The sequence below is a fragment of the Coturnix japonica genome, chromosome 3 (assembly GCF_001577835.2).
Source record: "Coturnix japonica isolate 7356 chromosome 3, Coturnix japonica 2.1, whole genome shotgun sequence".
Lineage (NCBI taxonomy): Eukaryota > Metazoa > Chordata > Aves > Galliformes > Phasianidae > Coturnix > Coturnix japonica.
The window spans coordinates 37,431,423-37,456,931 of record NC_029518.1 but is presented as its reverse complement, the minus strand read 5'-3'; the positions used below and the strand labels follow the sequence as shown (position 1 = coordinate 37,456,931).

General features: G+C 36.3%; 1 protein-coding gene across 4 annotated transcripts in view; it reads left to right on the top strand.

The window, feature by feature from the left end:
- Window positions 1-25,509, top strand: part of SMOC2 (SPARC related modular calcium binding 2) — a 122,503-nt gene that overhangs the window by 41,525 nt on the left and 55,469 nt on the right. For 2 of the 4 annotated variants that reach the window (XM_032443588.1, XM_015858014.2), the window contains exons 3-7: window positions 8,355-8,461; window positions 9,601-9,700; window positions 15,608-15,655; window positions 18,476-18,526; window positions 19,289-19,363. In XM_032443588.1, coding sequence (XP_032299479.1) covers window positions 8,355-8,461; window positions 9,601-9,700; window positions 15,608-15,655; window positions 18,476-18,526; window positions 19,289-19,363 — 381 coding nt within the window. Of the gene's footprint in view, window positions 1-8,354; window positions 8,462-9,600; window positions 9,701-15,607; window positions 15,656-18,442; window positions 18,527-19,288; window positions 19,364-25,509 lie in introns of all 4 variants that reach the window. The other 2 variants (XM_032443587.1, XM_015858011.2) reach the window with 1 other exon arrangement.

Genomic DNA, 25,509 nt, shown 5'->3' with positions numbered 1-25,509 from the left:
TAAATAAATGTATGTTAACAGTTGAGAAATGTTATTTATATTAGGGGGACTTTTAGAGCATCACATGTGACTAGGATCCACTATACAGACACAAATGCTTCACAGTAAATCTGGTCCTGTGTATTCCCAGAAACAGAACACAGAAGAAATGTGAGAGTTGTGTGTTCACTTTGAAACAGGCAAGAAAGACATAGAGGCTATTGCTAAATTACTAAATTAAACAGGGCCAGGACACTGTATGGCTGTCTGCTCTAGTAAGTTGGTAGAGTGATCCTTGCTATGCTTTGAGCACAGACCAGTTAGTATTTTCCCTAAGACTTGATCTTTGTGGCTTGGGAGTTACTGTGGGGTAGGTATGGTCCTCAGTAGGCAGTGTGCCCGGAGCCACCCTCTTATAGAGGTTTAACCTTATAGAGGTTTTCCTTTTCCATTCAGTATTATTTTGAGACTGGTTTTATGGGGGCTAGCAAATTCCCATGAACCTGAATAATGCCCTACTTGCAGCCTTCCAAGCTGTGTGGCTTTTCAGCTGATACTCAGACACACACTGTGCTTTGTCTTGAGTCTGAGTGTCCTTTGAGTCCAGGCTTTGCTTCATTCTTGTTTTCTTATTGAAAGATGTATAACCCAGCTGAGGAAACAGGGGCTGTAAGCATTTAGGTCTTCCTGAACTCATCTTATCTCTGAGAAGGATAGCGCAAACTCATTTATGCTATGTCTCTTACCTTCCCTGAAACGTTATTATATGGCTCAGTGAAACTTCACAGAAACTTGGCTGAAAATTCTGTCCTGTGGAAATTCTCAGGTTTTAGAGCATGCTGTCTTTGACAAGTTTTGTGTAGGCAATCTTTGTGTTTCAGACCATAAATGGCTCTAATAGTTTATTGCGTTAGGTGTTCAGGGTCTGTCACCCACAAATCAAGGTCCTTGAGCTATGAAGTCACTAGTACAAACCTGGCTATAATCCAGCATATAGTCCTGTTAACTTCTGTGTGAGCTCAAACCTAAGTACACACCTATATGTACTTTGTTGAGTGAGGACTTCTTTCTTAATCTGACAAATATAAGGATGAATGTTATAAGCTATGATATATGGGATTACATATAACAGGTTTGTTCATTTTGTTTGTTTCCTTTATTTCATGGGGAGCCTTGCATATTCCTTGTAAAACACTTTCTCTCCCTGTAATTGGTTGGAATTGCTTCATAAAATTTAGTCTAGTCTCTGTGGAATGACACTGTAGAATATTCATATTTTCTGTTAAGTAATGAAAATCTTGCATTATAGATACAGAAAAAAGAGAGGATGCTTAAAATAATTCCTGCAGATTCCATTCAGTTTCTGCTACACTAAAATCAATAAATAATTTTTCTGCCATGTTTTTTGGGTTTTTTTTGTTTTTCTTTTTTTTTTTTTCTTTTTTTTTTTTCCCTGTTTATTCATGCTACTGAAGTTTTTCCCATCAACTTCAAAAACACGAACTTGTATTTTTCCTACAGGAATTCTCAGATAAATTAAGGTTTTTCAAATCTTTTCAAATTTTTTCCTATGACAGTAAGTAATGTGTATTAGTTTTAAATATGAAATAACGATGCTGGATGGAGCTGAGTGGCACTGAAGATTTTTTAAATGAAAATGCTTTTTAAAATATTTGATTGATATGACAAGAAGCTTTAGGCCTAGCTAGGTTAATGGAATATTTGGGATCAGTGTCATTATTATTCTACAGCTATGGAGACCCTCTTTCTCCATTGGAAAACCTGGATAGTGCATGTTAAGCTTAACTCATATGTGATATTCTAAAGAGTGTAGTTGTTGAAAAAAATGCCTTTCATCTATGGACTGTCACAGACAGAAAGAAAGGTAGTATCTTCATTCTCATGATTCACATACAGAACTGGAATGCATCAAAATATGCGTGGAATTTCCCATAGAATCCTTAGACTTGTAAGGGACCTTTAAAGGCCGCATAGTCCTACTCCCTTGCAATGAACAGGGACATGCAGAGCTAGATCAGGTTGCCCAGAGCCTGATCCAGCCTCACCAGGGACATAGGCTTGGGCAGCCCTCCTGCTTGCTGCCTGGAAGATAGGCTTGTGGGATACATTTGGGAGGCAGAACATGCTCCAAAGATGTTTTGTTTGGAGTGAGAAAGCCATAATGAGTCAGTTTAGTTCTTTTCCGAAGTACAATGAGTGAAAGAGGGATTGGACCAAGGTATCAACAGATAAAGTAAAACTCAGCATATACTGAAAGCTTGCATGATCTAGATTGAGAGAAAACAGTTTTCACTTGTCCTCCTTGTCTTCCTTTTTTCTTTTATTTTCTATTCCCATGTTTTTGAGAAGAAAGTGGGGAAAAAAAGAGGGATGCAAAATTTTTAAAATATTTTGGGGGAAAAAAGATACTAAAAATAGGCAATTGAGAAGGGGTATCAGATTAAAAAAATAATTATTTTCCCAGGAATATTACTATAGAGCAGATTTGTATCTCCAAATGTTTCTAGCTAGGAGCTACCTCCTCCTTTTCCAGACATTTTCTCACTGTGAGCACTGCATTTAATCTGTAGGATGACTGCGAGTTTCCAGACTGCAGTGCTGCCAGACCTGACACAAATCCTGTTCAACTACCGCCTCCTTATATTTTGTTTCCAAGCCTTCAGTTATGCTGTGTATCAAGGTTCTGTAGTAAAGTGTTAATTTAAGACAAAATATTCAGCAGCTTGATGAAGAATTTATGTCGTCCCTGAAAACAGAAGGAGGTGGCTTCTGATTTTGCTTTCTAGTAGGTATTTAATGGGAGTGGATAGAGTGCTAAGTATGTGTGGAATATTTTTTGTGGAAGCTCCTTTGGGGTTTTTTTTGCGTGTCTACTGGCACATGGAAAACAACACAAACAACACTGAAATATTATCCAGAATTTACTGGAGATGGAATTTATCTCTTTGAAAAACAGTGTATTTTTCTTGATCATATTTCTCAATGAGGAATGTGCCAAAGCCAGATTGCACAGGAACAGATCATAAAAGAGCGTTCTTAGGCACAAAAGGGTATCTTTTTAGAATTAAAAAGTTCTTTTCATTTCTGGTCATGTCATTTTTATTTAATTTTCAAGTTTAATACAGTGTGAAAATCTTAGGTGAAGTAGAAACTAGTAGTGCTACAGCAATAACACTGCACTTGCAACTATTTGTAGTTTCAAGCTTTCTCAGGCTTTCAGAGCAAGAATTTTAAATTGGCCCATATTAGGCTTATCCAAACTATTTATCAAATCAGTGTTCTGTTCAGAAAGCCTAGTCTGGTCTTTGGTATGTAAAAATATCAGAAAGCTGTAGCTTTAGTTTTTATTGCAAATATTTGATTCAGTTCTAGTTAGACTATATCTCTAAATGTGACTGCTAGCAAATCGGGAGAAATATTATTGTGCCAGGAAGGATTCCAGCACAGCATTCCTTATTTTATCTTAAAGCTTAGCTATCTACATTTCTGGGTGGTTGCAAAACATTAAAAAAAGACAACAGAAAGAACTGCACACTGCCTGCCACTGTTGGATGCTGGTAGCTTCACTATATAGGGATTGGGGAAGGTGATTTTATTCTTACTGAACTATATAGCAAAGCAGAAAACAGCAGATGTGCTACATGAAAATCTTTTCAAGGACATTGATCTATCCCTATGAAAAGCTACTTATTTTTCCATGAGAGAATGTGAGATCTCTCCATGGAGCCTCAGATCTGCTGTTGTACTAAATGTCACATTCTAGATGATGTTTACACACTTCATGAGTTTGTGTCATTATTTTAAAGATAAACTTTGACCTTCCATTAATAGACTAATCTCTCTGATACATAATTCAGATTACCAAGATTTGAAGTTGATGGATTTTTTTTTTTTTTTTTTAATCTTAGTGCTTTAGGTTATGCAGTATTGAAAATAAGACATAAAGCTAAAGTTCCACACTATGCTGTTAGTAAGTCTAATTCTGTTTTCAGAATTTCCTTAGTAATACAATTTTGTATCACCCTTAGTGTTATTCCAGGAATTATTTTGCTCCTACCCCCTCATGTGTGTGGGAATCTGGTTCTACATGCCACAGCTGCCTACTGGTGCTACCTCCTAGCTGAAAGCTTTTGCTGTTGCATACTGAAGCTTAGCACAGAATTAAGATGGCTTTAAATTTCTCCTCTGGCTTCCAGACACTAGACTCCTATGGATAATTTAGAAAGACCTGTCCGAACAGCTACAACACTTCAATTTCCACAGCTTTGTGTATTCTGTCCACTCCCATGCACTCTTGTCTTCGGTTAATTACCTCGGGCTGTATATGCCTTTGAGTAACCTCTGGTTGCCTTTTCAGTCTTGGTGCTAAGTCATAGTGGTACCATCAGCATATCAGCCAATGTACTGCGCTAAAAACTGTCAAGCCCTGTGTTAGCCCAGTCTGACATCTGATACTGTCCAAATGAGGTAGTTTAAGGTAAACTCATGCATCTTCATGCTCAGTTTCTATGCCAGGATTTTTTTTTTTCCAGCGAAGTTCTGGGATATGAAAGCCTGTTTACCTGGAGATGAGAGAATACATTCTCTCTGAGTCATCCATTAACATAATTCAGAATTACAGTTGGGCATTTATATCTGCAAGGTTAGTTTTTCCCATTGCCTGAATGTAAGGACAAATAATGTCTCATTTCAGTCTTTTTTGTTTTTCAGACATCTTGGTCTTTATTTCAAAAAGATCTGACCTAAATTATTCCTGTTCTAGACAAAGAGGAAAGGTGAATCTGTATATAAGAGACTGTACTGTCTCCTCATAGATGTCAGTGTTCCTATGAACCTTCTGACAAGCCACATCTGCCTAGACACATTTTGCTAATTTGAGATGCTTATGAGTCATATTCATTATACTTGTACCAGGTGCATAAGGGGGCTCTTCAGTAAGAAGTGGCTAGATGCACTCAAAGGATTTTACATGGTGAGTCCCAGAATTGTCTTTGCTTCATGAGCATAAGCAATGGCCATGTGGAAATTTAGTTTCCCTGTGGATTAGGATATTAAACCTAACTGACTTTAGCCTGTTAGGAGCTATATTTATCTCATCTGATATTTGATGTGAGCTTATGTTTCATCCTTACTTCCCGCCACAGCAGGAATATATATTTTCTTGTCTGTTTTCAGCTGTTATAAAAGTCTAGCCCTTAAGTTCTTGCATTCTTTCTTTCCTTAAGAAAATCTAGATGAAACCAGGCAGTAGATTCAGAAGATGCTACAACCAGGGCAGAAAATAGATGATCAGATGTAATCTTATAAATTTATCTTAAATAATAACATAATAACTTCTTTTGGCTTCAGTAATGTTTTATTTGGGAGGAAGTTAGCACCTTTGAATAAATAACCTGCCATCCATTTATATTCTACGGATGAGTATTTTATTTATCTTCTTTTTAACTTGACATCCTTGTTACATTCTTCCAAAAGGTCTGGATTGCATCTCTGTATCTCAAAGTTATTCCCCTGTGGTACTACATTGATGAAATAAAAAGGCAGATTTGAGAATCATGTTTTGGCTATATGCAGTTTCAGATGCTCAGCTTGATAAAGGAGCTTCCTCATGGGTATTCTGAAACACAGTAATGCCCAATAGCTTTAACGTGTTTCCATGGTTATATAACACAAAACAAGGGTTCAGACTTGAATTTTATATTTCACTAAATTTGGTCATTGTTGATTTTAAAGCATATTAGATCATCCACAAATAGGAGGCTTTTAGAACATCAAGCTGTTTAGGAACAAGTGGTGGACAGTTTTGGAGAACTTCTCTTTTGCCTTGGCATGTTTTTAGGATAATTCATATATTGGAGATAATTTACAACCCTGATGGTACTATTGCAGAAACCTTATGTGATGGAATTTATATCACTTTCCCTTTTAGACATTTAAACCACATGTCATTCTAGAAAAACGAGGACAGAGGTCCAACAAAGAAGTGATTTATTTTCAGTTAAAATACTAGCTACATTAAAACCACATGTTATTAAGTACTGTATAACCAAACCATGCTCAGAATAAGGCTTACGGTACCAAAGCTTGCCTAAAGTATTTCATTTCTTTTAACCCCATACTTTGGCAGTACATACTTTAACAGACTTTACCTGAGCTGCACAGCACACTAACTATAATTTTCCCTTGAGAAAACAAATTGTTAAACAGAGAACAAATTGATTCAGTTCCTTATTATTTTTCTCAAGTTTCTAGATGGTTGAACTTTCCTGTTGATTTTAGATGATAATGCATCCCTGTGAATCTCTGTCGTGAAACAACATAATACAATTACTACTGTTTAATACTGAAATTTAATTTTTAAAAATGAAACAACTTGTTCTTTGGGCACATTACCAACATGAACTGTCTGACTCTCATAACACTCCTCAGAGAGATAAATAAAATCTCATTTTACAAAAGAATAAACTAATGCACAGAAGTGAGGCACACAAGTCCAATACCAGAAGGGAAATCAATATGAAGATTTAAATTAGGGGGCCCAATTTTGTGTACACAGAGCACAGATTCAGAGAACTGGTTTATATTGTCATTATACTACACTTTCCGAAGACTGCTTAGGACCTAAGGGGAATTTTTTTGGTTAAAGTTACTTGACACTTGGTGGAGATGATCAGTGAAGGATTCATCCTGAACATGGGAATTTTGCACTAGGCTTCCGTGTTGGTTTTTTGCATGCATGGCTAGGTGGTGCTAGCACAGGGAGTGTATCTGGGGGAAGGGGAACTTAGCTGTCTTACTGGTGTTTGACCACGTAATTCCTGTGGACTGGTAGATGACAAAACCATGTTAAGAAACTTAGGTATCTAATGTGGTAACACAAGTGTTGCTTCATTGTCCGTATTCTGCTCAGTGTGCAACTTGCATGAGCTAGAAAATCTGTCCTTGCATTTTCTGAGAACTGTACAAACATTCACTAATTAACACAATGCTCCTTTCTCACAATCAATGGACAGTGTATGCCCTAGAAAGGATCCGGCCAGGTACTGTCAAATAATCTTTAAAGAAAGTGGAGATCAGAAGCAGCAAATTTCTTTTTATATGCCTGAGATCTTTCTAATTCAGACGTTACAGTCACATCTTGAAATCATTAATAGTTCCTTGAGCTTGCCTGGTATTCTCATTTGTCTTGAAATTGCCTAGCTTAAGCAGATCCTGAAGTATTGATTCTGCATCAACAACATGCTAAAATTTGGAGCGACTTTAGGAAAAAAGATACAAAAGCTTATGCTATATGTCTTTTCTCAGCTTTTAAATGCCTAATTGAAATATCATATCTGTATTAGACAGTAGAAATATTTCAGACAATAACATCTACTCAGTTAAAGCTTACTAATTTGCTGCCTTGTCTTGGATGGAGACCAGTACCAAGTAGTGCAGGAGATGGTGCAGTGAACCACAACAGTGGCCAAAAAAAGCCCATGTGGTATGCTTGACTAGTGCCAAGTCTAAATTGTAAGTTGTTACACTAGATTTTAGCATGATGTGATTTAATTCCAGAGTTATTATTAAACCACCTGCCTGCCCATGTGTTCTATAGTGTAGATATATGTTAACTGAAGAAAAATACATGTATATATATATATATTTTTTTTTAATAGCCTGGTAGGCACAACTGTAGTCATAACTCAACTCATTGGTTGAAGTAAGCAGTTTGTAAACTCATAGAAGGAAGCTGTGCTCCTGCTGCCTACTTTGCCTTTCCCAGTGCACTAGAAAACTGATCTTGGTGCTGCTGCCACCAGCACTGGAAGAATGTTGTGAGACATGAAGTGGCAGCTATTGCTTAAATTGGTTGAAGAAGTATATATTTTTTGGTCTTCTACCCTTTTGGTAGCAGCGGGAACAGCAAAGTTGTTCATCTTATATCTGAGTTCTGTCTATCTGTCTATCTGCTTTGTGCTTCACATTGTGGCCTCTTGTCTTTGAGATGGCAAAATGTTAGTTTTGCGCACTATTAGGGAGCATGAGCATACTTGGGCAAACCAAAGGAACTCACAAGCTAGACAAACAGTCAAATATTGGAGGAACATGATAGTTATAGTAGTAATTAACATGAATACACATATTACTGTCATGAAAGTGAATTAGGAAAAGGTGGCTCAAAACTGATTTTCTTCCATTAGTTTTGTTTCAAAAAATATAATGCAAATTATCTTATATTTTCCCTGATTATAATTCTGATTCTCTTTATGTGGTCTTGGAGCCTTTTTTCCTGCCCAACTCAATTAAAAGTTATTTTCTGCATTTCTTTTACACTTCATCATCCAATTGACATGTCTTCTCCCTTTCTCTAGATGTTTCCAGATGTGTGGCTGAGAGGAAGTACACCCAAGAACAAGCTCGAAAAGAATTTCAACAAGTGTTTATTCCAGAATGCAATGATGATGGCACATATAGTCAGGTTAAATTTTTTTTTTGTTGTTATTTTGTATGTCCGAAAAATTATCATAGGTGTGTTTGCAAAGGGTGAAGAAGAGAGAAATGAAAGTAAAGAAATGAAATGTAATTTCAAGATGAAAAGCAATTTGTCCCAACAGTGATGTTAAAAAACAGAAGGAAAACTCACATTTTGTGCCAGCTGAGTCTTGTTGGTTTGTTGTGGTTTTTTTTTCCCACTGTTGGCCAGTGAAAGAGCCAAATATTACTGTTATTCATATGATACACTCCCTGTTCTTCAAGGCTGAGACAGCCGAGTCATTCTCGTAGTCCTTGTAGTCTTCTAGTCAGATGGTAAAATATTTGGAGTTTCTGATCTATTCCTGATGTGAACCAGAAGATGTGTGATTTGAGTCCATATCAGTGCTACTAGCATGAATCATACAGGATTATTCTCTTTCCTCAGCTGAACTTGAGCACAAGCAAATGGCTGTGCATAAACACAGGGTTTATTTACTTAGGTTAGACCATAGAATTCAGAAGGGTCACATCCTAGATGCTTATTCTGTGATAGACATTCCGATCATGGTTGCCTTCTGCTGCCTTTGTGATAGATCTCAATTGCAGAGTTGTGCAGAAGACAGTCCTTTTTGTTTTAAGCATGGTGAGGAAGTGATACTGGCCCTCAGGTCATATAATGCAATTGATTTCTAAGAGGAATTCCAAGAGTTTCCTTCCTGACAGCTTGGGATATGAATAATGCTGGCAAAAGCATTCTGTCCTGCACTTTCAGTGGTGAACAATATGTTCTCTATGTGGAAAAAAATTTGAGATTGCTTGCATCAGGAACAGTTTATGTGTCTCTTGAGGAACTTTGTTGTGAGGTTTTCATAACACCTGCACTCTCCTGAAATAGGGCATAAACAACCACATATTTCAATAGTTTCCTCTTCAACTGGATTCTGAGGGACCTACCACACTTTTCTTGAAGCTGTTTATGCTAAAGAATCATATGTATGATGGTCATTATAGCGCATTGTAGTTTACCATTCTACATTTTACTGATGTACATTGTTAGCTGGACACACTACTCGTGTAATGAATGCTTCAGGATAATAAATGCATGTCTGACAGACTGCATGCGATTCATGTCATTGCTGACAGGTTCAGTGCCACAGTTACACTGGATACTGCTGGTGTGTCACTCCCAATGGTCGTCCAATCAGTGGTACTGCTGTGGCCCACAAAACTCCTCGGTGCCCAGGTAAGGTCTGTTCTGTTGGCTGAGTCTTACAAACTGTCTTACACATAATAGATTTTAGTTGTGCCATCTGATTAGACTGAACTTTCTTTCTTTCTTTATATTTTAAGTGTTTTGAGGAAAAAAAGATCCAAACTCAATGAAAAATATTGATTGTGAACATCTTGATGTGTGATATAGTCCAGGGAAAGAACACCCACAGCAAATCTCATGAATGGCCAAATACAGAGGAGAAATAAAGCTTAAAAAAAAGTGCAGAGAACACAATGAAATCATTGTCAGTAGAAATTAATTGGCAAATCAAACTTATTGCCATGTGTATTGACCTGTGTCTCTCCTCAGGACAATTAACAGGTTCACTGTTTTTTAGGAATGTGCTTTTTGACTTTATTTCATTGACACTGATAATAAATATGAAAAGTCCCCAGTGCAGGAACAGTTGCCAGAATTGCCATTCACCTTGCTTGAAGCTGACATAATTGAACCCTTTCAACAAAAAATGGATCTAAAAATACTTGAACTTTATGTGTTTTGTTTCTGCTTGTGCTGCAACACCGTTTTTCTGTCAGAATGGAAGAAATAACTTAAAATTTCAAACAGCTAACCCTATAATAGAAATGAATCTGTAAATAAGTTGATTAAAGGCTTTGAGGGAATTCACCTGGCCTGATATTTTCAGTTGTTCAGGTATCAAAGGTATCACATCATCCTTGATGTTTTTTAAAAGTACATGGGCAAATTAGAGGGAATGTAGTGTTAAGTTTTAAGAAAGAATATAAAAAGTTCATTTTTTTTTAAGGTTTGTCATGCTTATGTGATTTGCAGTCTTCCATGCAAATGGATTTTCAGAATAATCCATTTGATCCAGACTGAAAAGTCACTGGTGGCGTGACAGTGAATTGTGAAAAATAACATAAATTTTCAAAAGGATTTTAATAGAGAAAAGTATACATTTGTTTTAATGAAATTAATGTTTATTCCTTCAGCATGCTTTTAGAAGATCTGGATACTGAGGACAGTATTTATGTACTTCAGTGTACTATTAAACAGTGATGGTTTTGTATGTCCTTAATCAAGACTGCTCTGAAAGTACATCTGGTAGTGAAATGGAAGAATGGTTTTAAACTAAAATGCGCAGATTTGGCACTTACAGGTGTTATTTACTTGGCACGATGGTGATGGATTGACAGTGGGACTTGATCTTAGAGGTCTTTTCCAACCGTTATGATTCTATAATTCTATTATTCTAAAATAAGGGATATTTAGTTTAGACAGTAGGAATAAATTCTTTACTCAGAGTGATGAGACACTGGCACAGGCTTCCCAGAGAAGCTGTGGATGTCCCATCACTGGAGGCAATATAAGCTAGGTTGGATGGGACCCTGAGAAGTCTCATTTGATGGGTGGCAGCCCTGCCCTCAGCAGAGGATTGGAACTAGATCTTTAAGGTCCCTTCCAACCCAAGCCATTCTAAGATGATTCTATGATGATTACTTTTGACTAAAAATAGTGGTGGGTTAGTCACTGTTCATTTATTATTATTAATATTATTACCAAGGAGAAGCTGCAGGGTAGATTCAATTTTGTTAATAAATTGATGTGTGGACTATCCTATCTGGAGAGAAACAAAACTCAAGTTCCTCTCAAAGGCACTTGTGCTTAGCAGATAAACTACCAGACTGCTTCCGCTCATTTTGGGAGGAGTGGAAAGGGAAATTAGTTTTGCAGAAATGCTAAGGAGAAGGTCATAGTAGCATTCGATTTTAATTTAGTAGCTCCAAAGTAGACTGCTCCAGTGCCCAGGTGAGTATGCAGAGTCTGTTTCTGCTCCATGGAAGATCTTGGGTAATTTTGCAGTTGTTATTGGATCCTTTGGGACTCTTTCTGCAGATTTTCTACCCTGCTTGTATCACTGCTCTTAAATTTTACTGCTGACTGCTTCTCCTTTGTCTCTCAGGAAAGAAGTCCAGCTACACCAGAGCTCAGAGATAGATTTGATGTACTAGGAGATTTTGATGTAGTGGTGGATAACAGTTCAGTCTCAAAATGTCTGGAGAAACTGTCTCATTCAGTAGAGAAGGCAACTACAGATTTTCCAAAACATTATGTGGTATAATAAGGCAAAACTTTGCCTGTATACTGTAGGATGAAATTCTGAAGCACGACTGCACCTCTCTCCCATCTCCCAGTATGTCCAAAATTGCCATCTGTTTAGAATAAGAGTTTTTGGTTTTTCCCAGAAGTTGAAGCTTTCCAGGTCACCACTGATTGCTTTTTATACTTTCTCCTTAGTTCCACCACGCACAGGAATTATGGACAATATGTTAGTAGGTATACTGTCACTGGGGAGATACACTCCTGTCTTAACTATTGTTCCAGGGATGCCAATACTTCCAATACTATTAATACAGTTTCTCTCTTAGAATACAAAACTATCACATACACTTTTTTTTTTTTTTTTTTCCCTCTTTTCTTTTTTCCTTTTAATCTACAGTAGTTGTATGAGTAATTTTGTGTTTGTTCTGCTGTTCTGGTTGCTCTTATTGAAACTGTGTTTTTGTTTGTTTTTTTTTAGTTAGAGACAAGAAATGTGGAAAGTTGCAAGTCATAAGGTGCATTAAAAAGGCAGAACTGATTGATGTAAAGCCTTCTGTTTATCTATAAGATATTTACCTGAAAGAAACTCCTCTTCCATCCTTCCCAGTTCTTCCCACCCCAACACCTGTTACTGCCAAAACACACCTGATAAATCTTAGAATGCCATTCCACCCCATGGAAATAATCTCCATTGCTGCAGGAGCAGTGGTGGGAAGGAGAGTAAATCAAACACATTCCCATGGCAGCATTGAAAAGAAAGCTCCTTAAAAATGATGAATGTCCTCCCAGTCCTTTCACTAAAGAATACCAGACATAAAAAAGACATTTTTACAACTCCTCATCTCTTATCAGTACTAAAGGGAACTGCAGAAATTCCATAGGCAGAGTCCTGGGAAATGGGACAGAAATAGAGAAGCAGGTGTTAAATTATTATTGGAAAATACTGTGTTCTACTCTAGGATTTTTGTTTTGTTTTGTGTTTGTTTTTGCTATTTTAACTCTTTTGAGCTTCTCTCAGTGGAACTGCAGAGATACAGCAGCAAGTTTTATTGTTCTGTAATGTAGTTTTGCTACCTCATATTTAAAACACTATTCTCATTTTTAAGTCCAAAATCGAGTATCTTTAAATGTTTAAATCTCTTCCTGTCTGTATAATATTATCGTCAGATAATATATTGGAAATGAATGCATTTGGCAAGGTAACAAACTCATTGGTTTATATTGTATTGTTATTTTTATGTTAGGAAAATTATCCCTCCTTATCTATTTTATAGTTATTCTGTCCCCATATGTAATACTTTCCCAATACACAATTCACAGTCTGCAATCAGTTACACATATATCCAAAATATTAAGCGGGATGGGAAATTTACTTTCCTGTTTCTTGATATTACATATCAAATATTCTATATCAAATATTATTTAGGAGAGATGAGGCTTCCACTTCCTCTTTTTCTCATTTGAAGCCCACCCACATATGATCAGAACTGTAGAAAATGTATGTGCTAAAATCACAAACCACAAAACACTCATCATATTCCCTGGAAAGTTTATTATGCCTCAGAAATTGTATGACTGAAAATGGGCTGAATTGTGGGTTTCATCATAAACTAATGAATGATATACTTATGTGGTCCTCTGAAAATTAGGAAGCAGATTGTATTGCATTTTACATAAGTTACGTGTTGCTGTTTCTATTTCATGCCTGGCTGAAAATGTGAACATTTGTTGTGAGTATTGAAGACATAATTTCCTAGAAATTTGGAAATCCATCTTGCTATCACCATTTTAAACTAGGAATATGCAAATATATTCAGAAAATGTTAGAAAAAAATCATATAAGTTCAATTATCTCTGCTCTTCCAACTTAGAATAAATACACTTTCTGATACATAGTTGAATATTCAGGATGAAAGAGCGTGAAGGGTACTGATTTCTCTTTTCATGAAATTCTGAGGGTATTTTTCTTAATTTCTTAAGACTACAAAAGTAAATGTTTGCCCACTGAATCTAACTTTCCTAGCATTCATTTAATTTCATATTGAGATTAATTTAGTGATGGCAAAGTTAGCCTTTGTAATTGTTACTATCTTCTACCACCTATCCATCAATTTTCCTTCAAAATTTAGGACTAATAAAAGCAAGGTGTAGAGGAATATAAAATCTGGTGCCGAATTTACATAGAAACAGACAGTACTGTTCTCAAACTGAGCCTTATAACTTTGTAATGCAAAGGAGCCATGAATGGTGCTTCATCACGCATACACCTATGCTTAATACTGTTTGTAGTCACAAACTGGTATAAATCATTTCAGTGTGGATGAGAGTAAGACAAAAATCTTTGTATTTGCAAGAGAATTTATATATATACTCCTGTACTTCAAAATTAAATTGAGAAACTAAGGAGTTAATATTGCTACTTGACAAGATTTGAGGGAAGACTGGATCGGTGGTCTTTACTGCAATTAGACACACTTATAATTCTGTGCATAGTACTTTCTAAAACTGAATCATCTTATCTGAGTTCAAGCTTGGCCTCTCAGCAAAGTCAGGCCACGTACCCAAAAGCTCTTCATCTGGCATGAAGGCAAGCATCTGCCTCCTCTTCAGGATGAACAGTGGGGATTAGTATTGCAGTCTATTTATAGCAAGCCATCCCAAACACTTTTGGGTATACCGTGTTTGAAGATACTGGCTTTTATTTTCATTGTCTGAATTAATACTTATGCATTACTAAGTATATTGATTTTCTAATAATTCAAACACAATGCAATAAAAACATACCATAAAATAAAAAAAATTTAAAAAAATAAAAGAAGTCCAGATTAGACTATTTTTGATATAGATATACAACACGTGTGTTAGAAGCTGAAGCCTCCAGAAGGTAATGCCAGCTTGGCTGCATTGTTCTGTGCTCCTTTGTGGAAGCTATCCAATCGACTTGCCAGATCTGTGATGTTAGTTGTCTTCTGGCAGACTCCTGTGTCTATACCTCATGCTGAAGTTACCTTCCATTCTGAGCAGTAAACAAGGCCTTTGATTTAATAAGCTTTCTCATTTAAATTGCTCTGCCTTACTGTGCTGATAGGTCATTCTTTTTGTAATCCACGGTGAATTTTGGTCAATTAAGGCACCCGAATTATTATTATTATTTCATACACTTCTAATATCGGTCAAGTATTGTTTGCTTTAATCCTGGTGTATGTAAGGAGAATTGATATGGTAAAAACTGATAGATAATATGCCTTTGATCACTGTATTTGACCCTTCTGAGAGGAAAAAAAAACAACAAAACCAACACAAAAACACCACAAATTTCATTTTAAACTTTATTGTGTCAGAGATGGATATAAAGACAAGTGACTAGCATCTCAAAACGTTGCAGTAGTGAGACATAACTGAGAAAAAAGGCACTGTTTCTTTTTGAACCACGAAGCCAACTAGCTCTTGTAAAAACTGCTAAGAAAACCAATGGATTCTTCGTTTCTTTATGACTTCCAATGAAGACTGGTGGGCTGGCATTCAGGCCAGTAGAATAAGCATTTAAAACACACCTCCTGCAGATTTCATTACTCCTTTCCCACCACCACTGCCATCCTCCCCAGGTCCCCAGTCCTGAGGCTCCCCGGGCTCCTAAGACCTTGTCCTGCCTTTAGCTGCAAAGCTGAAATACTTGGTTTGCAAAGGAAGAATTTAATGATATCATTACTGTAAAAAACAAAGACACATTTTTGAAGCTGTGTTTCATAAAAAAAAAAAAAGTAATTAAATATGGAAATTTTTTTTCTGGTTAATTTTTTTCTATAATTGCAGGCTCAGTGAGTGAGAAACTGCCACAAAGAGAAGGTGCAGGAAAAGCAGGTAAATATCTTAAATGATCTTTAAATAGGGATTAAAAGAGCTGTGAAATATACCTCCTTGATTTTCCATAGGCTTAAATATCAATGAGTATTCATCACCTATTATATTTGCATATATAATACGCATATGTCTATATGTGACATATTTTTCTAGTCTTTGCCCTATGGAATTTGCTATTTTATGCTGTTTGGAAAACAACTTTCCTTCCCATAGCCATAATCTGAGCTGTTTTCTCATGTTGTTCTCTTGTCCTGGAGGACAGATTATTCTTTCTGTTTGATAAAGCCAGCATTCTGCAGCCCCAGGATCTTGGGAATGTAGTCCTTGCTTTATCTCCATATCAACCAGTACTCATGTCATCTCAGACCCAACACTTTGTTCTACACTGTGATTAATTAAAGTGATTGCTTAAATTCATGACGAGATGATTGTTCTTAGAGATAGATCACAGTGTGTATCTTGTTGGCAGAACAAAATCTGATGCAACTCCAACATAGCTGGTAGAGGAAGATGAAGAGGAGATATCTTTTCTTCAAACAAGATTAAAGCTCACACTCTCCTAACACTTTAAATAATTTTAGATTCAGCTCAAAATAACATTCTAAATTTTGGTGCCAGTTAGAATGGGATAAATTAATTTTAAAGAAGTTTTTCATCCTTCTAATGACTATCCAGTTTGGTCCACCATAAATAAACTGAAATAAGTTTTACAGGACTTTTTTTACAGCATCCTAATGTATCCCAGATTTCGGTAATCCACTGTACTGTTAAGAAACTCAGAGCCTTTTTTAAGAATAGTAATGATGAGGTACTTGAATAAGCAGTGGAAAATTGATCCTTTGTGTATTTCCAGATAAGTTTATGTGAAAATTTGTTTAGGGTCAATACTTCTATTTTGACCTCTGAACTTTATGAACTATTCAATATCTAAAATGTTTGAGGCCTTTTTTTTTTTTGTGAATGGGAAGGCAGAGTTGCTGAAGCCTGTATGAATGCTCACAGAACAAGGAAATTAAATGAAGACATTTCGTTTTGCCTCTCTTTGCATCTCATGTATTTGTTTCTATAATGGCACAGCTGCATTTCACTCACACCTTGTTTTTATTCTCTAGCACAAGCCTGTGGCACAAAGGGCTGATGTCATGGTTCTCAGGTGGTTCATGGCTTTTCTCAGATGCAGCTAGCTCCTTCACCCCACCCTTCTAACAAGTCACTGCTATGCTTTAAACGCAATAGTATTGGTAGAAACATCACAAATTCTTTAGGACCATCACAGACTAATGAACTGGATCTGTCATCTGAGTTATAGGTGTATGCTTTTGCTTCATAGCCAGTGTAGTAGAAATATTTTATAGTTCAACTTAACAGAGCACGACAGTAGTTTTTGGAATAAGTTCAGAATGCTTCCCATCCTGCCCAGTGTCCCTCAGCATGTTCCTGTGCACTAACTGGAAGTGCCTAGGTATAGGAACTGACATTCAAACCCAGCAAGTTTAGGTCCTCAATATTCCTGCTGATAGAGAGATGTGTCCCAAAACTTGTTTGGTCCTGATGACTATTCTCAAGAGTATACATTCAGCCTGAGACAGTCTCTTCTTCCAGAATGCCCCAAACAAACTCAGAAAGATTTTCTAGCAGTCCATATCTGTTGCAGTTGAGCATCTCAATTTCTTCAAGTTTTCCAGTGCTGAACAAAAAACTCCAGCTGCAGATTTTGGAGGTCAGGCACTCTGCTTGCATGTTTGCAGGTTTGCATGTTAAATCAAACAGGAACAAAGCTTAAAGGATTAAAGTGTATTTCCCTTGCACCATAGTTCTCTCCTGTAGCCAGAGAAAATATTCAGACTATCTGAAAAGCACAAGTGTTAGAGAAGCATGTTTCTTCTGAATCTTAGCTGACTGCAGGACCTTGTTTTTATTTAGGGCTTCTGGTCTGAGATCCAGTTGTGAAACTACGTGAAATTCTCATAATACTCTTGCATGAAAGATGCCATTTGCTGCAAGGTACCTTGGTCTTGGAGTTAGCTCCGTTTTATGGGGAACAGCAACTGTGAGAAAATATGTGATGTGAAGGTCTGCTAACTTGCATTTACTCAATGTCTGAAATAATTTTAAATGACAAAAACATGGTATGGTAAAGATTTCTAATTGCTAACTTAAAACTTTCTCATAGTGAAATTTTATTTTCCAGCATTGCTTCCACTGTATTTTACTTAGATGAAGATTATCCACACACTCCTATGATTTCTCTAAATTTTTATCCCTCTTGTTTTGCAGTAATGGTTGATTTTGGACTAATGGAGATAGCTGACTGAAGGATAGTGATAATGCAAGCGATGTTCTTTTTCTTTAATCTATGAATCTTGCTTATAATTGTGCTTCATATTAAGGTGTCAACATGCCTGCAATCACTTGTTCATCTTAAGCTGCTTTTGCTTTCACAGGGCTTACCCCTTTTATCATTTACCCAATTAATTCCTCAGAAATGCTTATTTTTGAATTATAGTTTATAGGAATCCACGTGCATCATTAAAAAAACGAAGAATAACTATCTGGGAAGCAACCTGGTCACTTCATGCCTCATCAAAGACACTGTAATCAGTTGATTAGATGTAACCTTAAAGTCCATCCATTTATAATCTGTAGCCCGCTGATGTAATGTGTCTGTGCTATGCAGTTCATGCTAATAATGCTTAAATTTCTGTTTGTTTACCGGCCGGGGCTATGTGCAAATCATTAGCATCAATCACGTATGTACACTTATTTAGCTTACTCTCATAATTGTAGTCTCCTTGCAAATCTTTTCCATTCTGAATTCAGATGATGCCTCAGCTCCTGCGCTGGAGACTCAGCCTCAAGGTGATGAAGAAGGTAAGTGTTGATAGGAATTTTAACAGGGTGATGTTATCTAATGCAGCATCAAATTCTGCCTTAGAACTAGGGTAACCGTGATAACTGATTAGATTTCCTGAGATTGCAAGAAATTAAAAACCTACCTTTTTGGGGATAAGTCAAAAACCACAGAATGAATTTGGTGGAATAGTTCTGAGGTGACACTTCAGCTGTGGATTCCTAACAGTTGCATATTTATTACTAACACTTGGGGAGCAGACAGGTTTTAAACTCGAGCCACAGTGCAAATTAAACCTGAGTGGCCAAACAAAAAAGTTAAAAGCTTGAATGCTACTCTCAGCATACAGTTTAGCAAGGTGACGTTGGAGGTTGGTGTTTTGTGAGACTTACTTGCATCTGAGGAAATTAAGTGCTCTGTCAGTGGAAAGCTCAAGACCCAGATGCAGTGGTAGTCGTGGTATTATGACTATCCTAGCATTTAGTGTCACAGAATCTGATCTAAAGTTACTACATGTTTTGGGTCTGTACTGGCTTATTTTTATTCCGTTTAAATATGATTTTATACTACAAGTATTTATTTTAACCCCTGGTATAAAAAACTATTTGTGTGTTTCTGTGACAAAAGATTTTATCTGTTCAAATACAGACAAATACAGACCAGCATGCACTTTTTCTTTCTTAGTATCCATAAATCTTTAAAATGGAACATGTATTATTTGGCTGCTAGTTTTGGAAAACTAAAACATTTACAAACTTCTCTGTCTTTTCTTTTTTCCTTAGATATAGCTTCTCGTTACCCTACATTATGGACTGAGCAAGTAAAGAGCAGACAAAACAAAACCAATAAAAGCTCAGGTAAGAAGCTGTAGTGTCCATGTTTTGTAGAGGTTCTGGTGAAGGCATGCACAGAACCTTGCTTAAACTGCAGTTATGTAAGTGAAATGCTTTTTTAATAATCATTCTGCTTCTGCTTGTATCATATGATAATGAATTAATGATTTGCATTCTGATGACTTGGCTGCCTCATGGCATGTATTGATTTGTATGGAAACAGTTTTGGCTGAGCTTCACTAAGTGTGAACTGCCAGTCCTCCACTTCAGTCTCTGGCTCATACCTATAGCATTTGTGAGTGGATCCGACATTTATCTTTATCTTCCTCTTTAATTCTCTGTCTCTTTGTACCCCCCTTTTTTTTTTTTTTTTTCCTTTTTTTTTTTTTTTCCTTTGTTTTTGTTTATGTGCAGCAAGGAGGTACTTGGAAAAAAACAGTGGGGTTTACACGTGTTTGGTACTAAAACTTAGGAGGCAAACCTGAAAAGAAGAAAACTCACATCAGAAACCATCTGTCAATTAACAGGAAATTGGAAGGACAGTTTTACCTCTTTGCTTTGGTAGGCTTGGAATATTGGTATCTCACTTTGGTAGGCTTGGAGTATTGGTATCTCACTGTTCCCTCCTTCCGTGGGATGATCTTTAGTGAACCTTCCTGAGTTTCCTGGTCTCTTTTTCTCTGCAGAAAAAGTTAATTTGAAAGGGAACATTAATGATGCAGACCATTACTCAGCAAATCACACAAAAGCACATTTCAGATCCTGTGGAAATTGAGGCTGTGATTTACCTTAAGTACTGTGATTAAGTATTTTATTGAATTGAAGCCCAAAGGGATTTAAAAACACAAGCCATCATGGTAGGAAAGGCATGTTCTTACTTAGAGGTTTACAGACTCCTTTATTAAGCTGTTTTTAACATCAAGGCAAAAGTTATTAATGCTTTTTCCTCTCCTTGATGCTCCAGTAGGCACTTGAGGAAAAGACTATAAGCAGTTAATGGAGAAGAGAAGCAAACTCTTTCCATGATGAGGATTTATTCTCTCATTTCCTTAACCAGTGTCAGCAAGAATGGTTCAGGATTTCTCAGTTTTAAATCTGTGTAGAAATATGTCACTTACAGAAGTGTTTATTTCATTTTTACGGTGCTAGATTTACTAGTGAGATCTAAAGCAAAAGTTCTTGCATTTTTCAGTGCTGCTGCAGGAAGTGAAACTTAAAACATGTGCACAGAAGATTAGGGAGATGTCAGAGAAAAGGTGGATTTGTAACTGGGAATTTGTCTCCTCTGGTCTTTTTAAGGACATTATTTGCAAAGGAAGATAGACTGGCAATATAGTCTGCCTATATCTATATCTATATTGCCAGACAAGAGCTCAGGTTGGCCTATATAGCTCTTAGTTTCTTGTTATATCTGTCCTACTAACATTTTTTATCACTTTTTAACTTGTGGGAACCAAGATAGCCAGTTTTCAGAGGATGTATGCCATTATTTCAGTATCAGCAAAGGAAGGGTTACTTCATTTTTGCCTAAATGGACAGTGAAGCTTAAGGTTCATTTTGTTAACTTGCATTTGAGGGAGAAGTTTTTCTAATAGTTTGTTGTGTATCCCTGCAATGTTTAATAGACAGTTACATTAATGTGTAAAAATTCTTAAAGTATTTGGTAATTTCTAAGTACAAATCTCACAAATGAGAATAAATAATGACAGTGTAGAATTTCATTAATCTTGCAAATGCAGAATGCAAAAGCTCATCCATAAACTGGAATATACTTACAAATGTGCTTAAGAAGATTCTGGTGATAATATAATCCGAAAGAAAAGAGACAGGGTCAATAAAGTATCCTCCAGTACTATGGATGTACTAAGATGTATTGCAGTCTTGGATATTCACCATTTGGTTCTGGCTTATTCTAATTAATATTTTATATACTGCTTTCTCAAAGATGGAACAGAATGGCATTATTATAACTAATGATATGCGTGTTCATTGATCAGATCAGTGGTTTATTTAATTGACATTGAAAAGAGTGATTGAAAAACTAGGGTTATGTTTTGTAGATAATCTGGTATGACCAGTAGAACAGAAGACAGGAAGAAATGGTCACATTTCTTTGTACTTCATCAAAATTGATTTTGATTCATGTACAGAATTTTAAACACGTGAAATCCACACGTGAATCAAAGCATCACCTGGGAAAACACAAGAGTGCACATATAGGAATGTAGCATAGACTGACTGCAAATATGAGGGACAACAATATAATTTTTACATGAAGACTGCAAAGTAGGAAATTGGAAAAATCCTGGCCTCATTTAACGTAAATTGCAAATTTTTATCTTTGTGTACACCAAGCTCTTTACTGCATTGTCTGCCCATACAATTTGAATCTGTTGCTAAAGTCTGCCAATGACAGAGGGACATTCTTACACTTGAACACAGGTTTTATTACTGCCTCATCAGACTGCTTTAAAGCACTTGTACATATGAGTTTTCTCACATGGAAACTATGTTGGTTGTCAGTGAGGTTTCTGTTTTGCTAGCTTGTTTTGTTTTGTTTCTCAGAGGCAATTGTTCCAGTGGGATCCCTGTGCGTTGATCATTCCCTGAAAGTCATCTTCTCAGAGGAGACAAAGACAAACCAGGTTCCACAGTCCAGTGCTAACATTCATTCCAGACTAAACCTGGCTAATGTCTTTGGGCTGTGTCTATTTGACCAAAATTCAGTTCTGAAGTTAAACAGTCTGCATTAAAAAAAAATAAAAGTAGCAGTGGAAATTAATATAAGAGTTTGTGTTTGTGTCCAATCATATCAATTCTCATAGCCATTCCTCTCTAAGCACAGGAAAATGAGTAGCTTACAGACAGGAAAATGAGTAACCATTCAGTGACTCTGTATTTATTCTCATTTATTGTTGCATTTTCCAGATGTTGATCTTAGCATTGACTCAACTGAAATTATGTGCAGTTGAAGATGTGTGAGCTAGAAAGAAAAAAATAAGATGTGTTGCACATTCCCAGTCAAAAATATATTACAAATCAATTAGAAGTTTTCTAGAAGTATTTTGCAATAGGTTCATTTTGCAATGTGAAGATTTGAGATATGAGGCCAGTTGTAACAGGAGAAAATAAAAATGAATTCATTAAAAGTGAGAAAAGAGCACAGGGAAGATCTAGTTGCTCACTTTTCCCAGTTGGGATTCTTAGCAAGTTGTGTGTTGGCCTGCAGAAGCCTGGCCAATATTTCATTCTGAAATTTGCTTGTATTCAGCACTAGAGGGGGAGTTGAGGTCCTTTTTAGATGGGCTCAGTGTCTGCAGGCAGTCTTTGCCGAGCATTGGACAGGTTCAAACCCAGGTATTATTAATGTGAACTTTAAAACTTCAGCTCATCTGGTGGTTAATTTTCTACACAAGGAAAGACACTGGCATTTTTTTATTGAAGCCTAAATGTTTTGTGATTGAATTGAAGCCTAAATTGTTTTGTGATTCTGGCTTTTTCGTTTTCTGAAAATTGTGGGTGTTGGAAGACGTCTGATGGTAGAATATTTGTTGTTTGGTCTGTTATCCTAGAAAGTTGTTCACAGGAGATAGAGAAAAACCATTTGAGGCAGTTGAATAAGAAAATATAATATAGATAAGGACTGGAAGCTTTCAGGCCAACAGTATTATGGCTTCAGACTATCTGTATTTTTTTGCTAACTCAATAAGTGTTCCCTTGAGAGTTTCTGAATGAACACAATTATTTGGAGTGAGCTATAATTTGTGATTTATATTTTACTTTAGAATCAGGACTGTTAAGAAGTTGTTGGTAATGAAGTGAGACACAATGTCACTTCTCATTGTATCTCTTACTGTTTTATTTTTTAATATTTTGAAGTCTAGGAAGTAGTTCTTTTTTCTTTTCCTCCTCCATGTTTTTGTTATTTTTATCTGTCAAGAATCAAACTGGTTTCAGAATAGTATTCTTTTAGAGATGGTCTCAGAATTCTCCCCTGAAGATGAAAAAACTTGTGGCTTTGGAACTAATGATTGTCTACATCATTAGTGCCAACAAGAAAATGGTTGACAGAGATCTTAATAGTGAATATTATCTTACTTTTCAGAAAGAGTCTTTAATGAAATCCTTGTCTTGATTTAGCTATTGAACAAAAAGAAGGCAGTATTCTTCATTCTCTTCACCTGTGAAGAAGAATACTCTTTATCCTCTTTTAGGCCTCCTTTGCTTTGTTTTATTTCTTTTTCCTTTTTCTTTTTTTTTTTTTTCTTTTATTTTTTTCCCCAACTCCTAAATTGGTAAAAGAAAATGAGTTTTTTGTTTCTGCTCTTTCAGCATGTTCCAAAAAGATAAACCTCTCCAGATCTCCCTGCACTGCGTATATATAATGATAAATTCTTAGTTTCCAAGCTGCTGGATTATACTTACAATAGTACTCTCTTATCTTTAATAATCCTTTTTACAAGTGTTTTCATTTATCTTTATTTTAATTTTACATATTAGTTCTAAACCTTTATAAACATCACATTCTGGCATTTCCAGTTTTTCCTCCCACCCCAGAGGAAGATACTCCCATCCTAAACCATTAAAACTTGAGTTCTGTTTTATATCCAGTTGATATTCATTATGCTCAGGATGTTCCAAGGTTTTATTGGACCCCCACTGGGGAGACAGGGGGGAGGAAGATCTGCTTTATGTAAGATTGATAATTTTCATTTTACTGCTTGTGTTAAAATTTCATGCCAAGAGATACTAATCTTTCCTATTTTTAATTATATCATATTATTTTCTGCAGAAAATACATTGAATTCTCCTTTAATTATTAGACATACACTCCCCCGTCCAAGTACAGCTTTCAACGGTTTACCAAACATCAGACTGCAGATTCAGAAAAACATCAATAGATTTCATAAATCAAAAATTGGATGTTAGGCTAACAGTTGGTATTCTAGCAACAGTGGTTTTAAAAAAATAATCATGTAAACCATATTAATGCAGAGAAACACATTGTATTAGATCATATCTGAAGACAAAATCTTTCTGGGAAATTGATAAATCTTCCAGCCTTGAGAGTCAGGATTTGTCTTTGGCCAAGCAGTGATTACTGGGCATTATATATAAGGCAGCCCTTAAATTGGCTTCCAGACTTTGGAGGCAGCTGAAAGACCAGAACAGTCAACAGTAAAAGCCGCAGGATTTCCATCATTGTTCCAATAATATGATAATTAAGAGAAAATATCCATGTTGAGTTTAGAGATGCCTTCCCTTCTCTGCCTTCCCATAGCCAAGAAGCAGTGAACGTAGATTGAATAGCATACCTTTGTCAATATGTTGGAGGCAAAGTTTTTTTTATTTCCATGTACTTTTCTGAGCAAGAGGCCTGGGCCAACTCTTGAGCTCATAGAATTAGGCATTTAAACCAATTAATGTCATCCAAACTATTGTCCCATTTATTCTGAAATCTGAAGAATCCAGTACTACTCTTGAAATTAAATTAGTACTACCAAATGGAAGAGATACATGGCAGTGTCAGGGTAGCCTTGAGACTAATATCAAAATGTCAGTAAACTTGTGGTTATACTCTTGAGCAAGAATAAAAAACCTGTTTCGAATAGAGATAGTACAGAATGTTATTCCAGCACTCCTAGTATATTCATGGAACTCTGCCACATTTTGCAAGGCTAAGAACTCTGCATGTATTTGTCTGTGAGCTGACAAAAATTATCAAAAATGTTAACTTCTTAAAAAATCAAAAGTTTTTTTTTTAAGTTTCACTGTTAAATTTAATCAGAATGTTGTGGTATTCTGGCAAGATTTTCCTGGTTTTAAAGGACAAATTAAACTGATTTGAGGGAAGTAATTTTATCTTTATTTCAGAAGGTTCAGTCAAATGATCAACTGCCCATCCTCTTATTAATTTAGTAAAAAATATTTTTAGAAGTCCAAAAAGTGATGACAAGATATGCTTTTTTTAATTACTTATGTGAATTATTGTTCAAAGAAGGGCAACAGGGCAACAAAGCTGGTGAGAGGTCTGGAGCACAGGCCATATGAGGAGCAGCTGAAGGAGCTGGGAATGTTCAGTCTGGAGGAGGCTCAGGGGAGACCTTATTGCTCTCTATAACTACCTGAAGGGAGGCTGTAGTGAGCTGGGGGTCAGCCTCTTCTCTCGT